Below are 4,063 nucleotides of genomic sequence, written 5' to 3' on the forward strand. Positions count from 1 at the left end.
AAAAGTCATTAAAGAAAATTATGAATACAACTTTCAGTTACGGATTTAAGTATCCAAACAAATCTAGTTTTCGAAATTTAGTAAACAAATTACAGTTTGTAAACAATTCGATGTTTCATAGATATCCCACACTACCCTTCAAAATGTTCACTATAAATAACATGGCATTCAAAGTGCTAGGGTTTAAAACATTCCGGTTATAGATGTGACTAGATCTATTCCGTAACATGTTATATCGTCCCCGTTTGCCAAATGGTAAAAAGGCACCATTATCCTGGCCCATAGTGGTTTTTCGTCTTACCAACATTATCTGCTGGCCACTGGAGGATAATGCCTCCTGGATGGCTGTCGTTTTCGATAGGTTCTGTTGGTATTTAGCCTTCTTTATATTTGTTGTGACCAATGATGCCGAATTTCGTTATCTTCGGGTAAATATTAACAACATGGATGAGATGTTGACGGGAGTACCAACATATTTGGTGCTGATTGAGATACATTTGCGGGCCTTTACCTTGGGCTGGAGGAAACAGGATCTAAGACGATTGCTGGCAAAATTCTATCGGGAGATTTATATTGAAAAGTAAGTCATACAACAATTTTGGAATTAAAATAAAAAAGTTAAAATTTTCCAGATCCGTCCACCCCGAAATTTATAAAAACATTAGAAGCCAACTAATGCCCATCTTTGCACTGAGCAGTTTCTATTTGACCGCCTTGATCTCCTATATTCTCTTACCAATTTATTTCCTCTCGATTGGTAGTCGTGAATTAATGTACAAAATGATACCGACCTTTGACTATACTCCACTGTGGATATATTTGCTCTGCTGCCTTAGCACTTTATGGGTTGGTTTCATTGTGGCCACAATGATGTTGGGTGAGGCCACGGTTCTCTCTACTTTGGTATTTCATTTGAATGGTCGTTATCTTATGATGCGTGAAAAACTAATGGCCAAGGTAGAGTTGTTGTTGGAGAAGAGGAGTCGTTATGAAAATATTACCGAGGAATATAAGAAAATTCTTGTGGAAACTCTGCAAGAAAATGTGGCACTGAATCGATTTGCCCAGGAAATACAAGAGGAGTACTCGTTTCGTCTATTTGTCATGGTTGCATTTATGGCTGCCTCGTTGTGTGCGCTGGGGTTTAAGGTTTATACGGTAAGTTCCGGAGGAATCTTCAATTAAAATATTTCAAATATAAATTTGTCAATTTTAGAGTCCCATTACCAGTATTGGCTATATATTTTGGGCAATTGGCAAAATCCAGGAAATCATTGCCATTGGCACAATGGGTTCCACCATCGTGACAATTGTAAGTGAACCATTATCATCGCTTTAAAAAATTATTATAAAAATCCAAAAAATATTTTTAAAAAATCCACGCTTTATTAAGGTCCTTAAAAATATGATATACTCCTTCAAAAATGTAACATCCTCCAAAATAGTTCTTTTTAAATCTACGCGTTGTGAAGGTCCTTAAAAAATCCACGCGTTGTGAAGGTCCTTAAAAAATGTACGCCTTGTGAAGGTCCTTAAAAAATCCACGCGTTGTGAAGGTCCTTAAAAAATCCACGCCTTGTGAAGGTCCTTAAAAAACCTATTCCTTGTGAAGGTCCTAAAAAACCAACGTTTTGTGAAAGTCCTTAAAAACCAACGTTTTGTGAAGGTCCTTAAAAAATCCACGCCTTGTGAAGGTCCTAAAAAACCAACGTTTTGTGAAGGTCCTTAAAAACCATTTCTTTTGAAGGTCCTTAAAAAATCCACGCCTTGTGAAGTTCTTAAAAAAATCCACGCCTTTTGAAGGACTTTAAAAAATTCACGCCTTGTGAAGGTCTTTAAAAAATCCACGCCTTGTGAAGGTCTTAAAAAAATCCACGCCTTGTGAAGGACTTTAAAAAATCCACGCCTTGTGAAGGTCTTTAAAAATTCCACGCCTTGTGAAGGTCTTTAAAAAAATCCACGCCTTGTGAAGGTCTTTAAAAAATCCACGCCCTGTGAAGGTCTTTAAAAAATCCACGCCTTGTTAAGGTCTTTACAAAATATTATTTAAAAAACCACGCCTATTGTGATCCAAGCCTGTCTGTATAATTGAAAATATGTTTTTAAAAATCCATGCCGGTTTTTATCATTGAAAAAAATATTTTTTAATATTTATTTTTTCAATTTTTTCCCCCTCTTAGACCAATCAAATTAGCTCCATGTATTATGAATCCAATTGGGAATTGATAGTTTTCCAATCGGCGGATGCCAAGGCCAATGCCAGACTTATGAAATTGGTGCATTTGGCCATTGCCACAAATAGTAAACCATTTTCATTGACGGGTTTAAATTTCTTTACCATCTCCACGACCTCGGCATTAGCAGTAAGTATTGATTATTCAGGGAGAGAATTACAAGTTCTAATTATAAAATATTGCAGATTCTTCAAGGAGCTGGTTCATACTTCACTTGTCTCACATCATTCCGTTGAGGGGAAATGCAAGTTTTAAAAGCACAGGATATGGAAAAATGATTTATTTTATTAATAAAAAATAAAAACTTGGAGGATATATAAGGGTCCAACACGCTTTGTAATATTATCTTTTTATTTTAAGAATTTACATTTTTTTATTCCAAAATATTCTCAAATAAGTTCAATGCCTTATTTCACCTTGTGTCTCGCCATAATGGATATTCTCGGAATATTAATCTATTTATTTCATATAACACCATGAGGAGGAATGTAATAAAATATGATTTTACACCTTGGTAACGTGTCTGGAAAATGGAATTCATATTAAAATGGAATATTTCTGAAGAAAAACAGAAACACTTTTGCCAAATCATTTCAAAGGGCAAATGTCAATGCAATATGAATGAAAGAATTTCACGCCAGTCTCTTCTTCGAAAGGCTACATATTGAAAAATGTTATGAATTTCATTAGGCGGTAATACATTGTCCTGCAGACTGGCTAGATGAGTTTTGAATTATTTATTTGAATATAAATTCAAAGAATATTTTTTCAAGGCCTACTTAGACAAGGCGTGGATTTTTAAAGAATATTTTTTCCAGGCCTACTTAGACAAGGCGTGGATTTTTAAAGAATATTTTTTCAAGGCCTACTTAGACAAGGCGTGGATTTTTTAAAGAATATTTTTTCAAGGCCTACTTAGACAAGGCGTGGATTTTTTAAAGAATATTTTTTCAAGGCCTACTTAGACAAGGCGTGGATTTTTTAAAGAATATTTTTTCAAGGCCTACTTAGGCAAGGCGTGGATTTTTTAAAGAATATTTTTTCAAGGCCTACTTAGGCAAGGCGTGGATTTTTTAAAGAATATTTTTTCAAGGCCTACTTAGACAAGGCGTGGATTTTTTAAAGAATATTTTTTCAAGGCCTACTTAGACAAGGCGTGGATTTTTTAAAGAATATTTTTTCAAGGCCTACTTAGACAAGGCGTGGATTTTTTAAAGAATATTTTTTCAAGGCCTACTTAGACAAGGCGTGGATTTTTTAAAGAATATTTTTTCAAGGCCTACTTAGACAAGGCGTGGATTTTTTAAAGAATATTTTTTCAAGGCCTACTTAGACAAGGCGTGGATTATTAAAGAATATTTTTTCAAGGCCTACTTAGACAAGGCGTGGATTTTTTAAAGAATATTTTTTCAAGGCCTACTTAGACAAGGCGTGGATTTTTTAAAGAATATTTTTTCAAGGCCTACTTAGACAAGGCGTGGATTTTTTAAAGAATATTTTTTCAAGGCCTACTTAGACAAGGCGTGGATTTTTTAAAGAATATTTTTTCAAGGCCTACTTAGACAAGGCGTGGATTTTTTAAAGAATATTTTTTCAAGGCCTACTTAGACATGGCGTGGATTTTTTAAAGAATATTTTTTCAAGGCCTACTTAGGCAAGGCGTGGATTTTTTAAAGAATATTTTTTCAAGGCCTACTTAGGCAAGGCGTGGATTTTTTAAAGAATATTTTTTCAAGGCCTACTTAGGCAAGGCGTGGATTTTTTAAAGAATATTTTTTCAAGGCCTACTTAGGCAAGGCGTGGATTTTTTAAAGAATATTTTTTCAAGG

General features: G+C 34.6%; 1 protein-coding gene across 1 annotated transcript; it reads left to right on the forward strand.

Annotated features, from left to right (window-relative positions):
- The first annotated feature begins 227 nt into the window (after positions 1-227).
- On the forward strand, positions 228-2,470 carry LOC133324227 (odorant receptor 74a). Its single transcript, XM_061533073.1, has 5 exons — positions 228-580; positions 633-1,158; positions 1,217-1,312; positions 2,181-2,363; positions 2,420-2,470. Exons 1-5 carry the CDS (start codon positions 228-230, stop codon positions 2,468-2,470), a joined length of 1,209 nt encoding a protein of 402 aa, XP_061389057.1.
- Positions 2,471-4,063: the final 1,593 nt, after the last annotated feature.

Source organism: Musca vetustissima, unplaced genomic scaffold, assembly GCF_032173495.1.
Source record: "Musca vetustissima isolate MV318-11 ecotype Yass unplaced genomic scaffold, APGP_CSIRO_Mvet_v1 utg71570, whole genome shotgun sequence".
NCBI classification, from domain to species: Eukaryota; Metazoa; Arthropoda; class Insecta; order Diptera; family Muscidae; genus Musca; species Musca vetustissima.

Bases quoted from the DNA above. Each gene is read 5' to 3' on its own strand.
- LOC133324227 (XM_061533073.1), top strand. From the start codon at position 228: ATGTTATATCGTCCCCGTTTGCCAAATGGTAAAAAGGCACCATTATCC. The intron at 581-632 runs GTAAGTCATACA...AAAATTTTCCAG, and splicing joins CGGGAGATTTATATTGAAAA to ATCCGTCCACCCCGAAATTT. The intron at 2,364-2,419 runs GTAAGTATTGAT...AAAATATTGCAG, and splicing joins CCACGACCTCGGCATTAGCA to ATTCTTCAAGGAGCTGGTTC.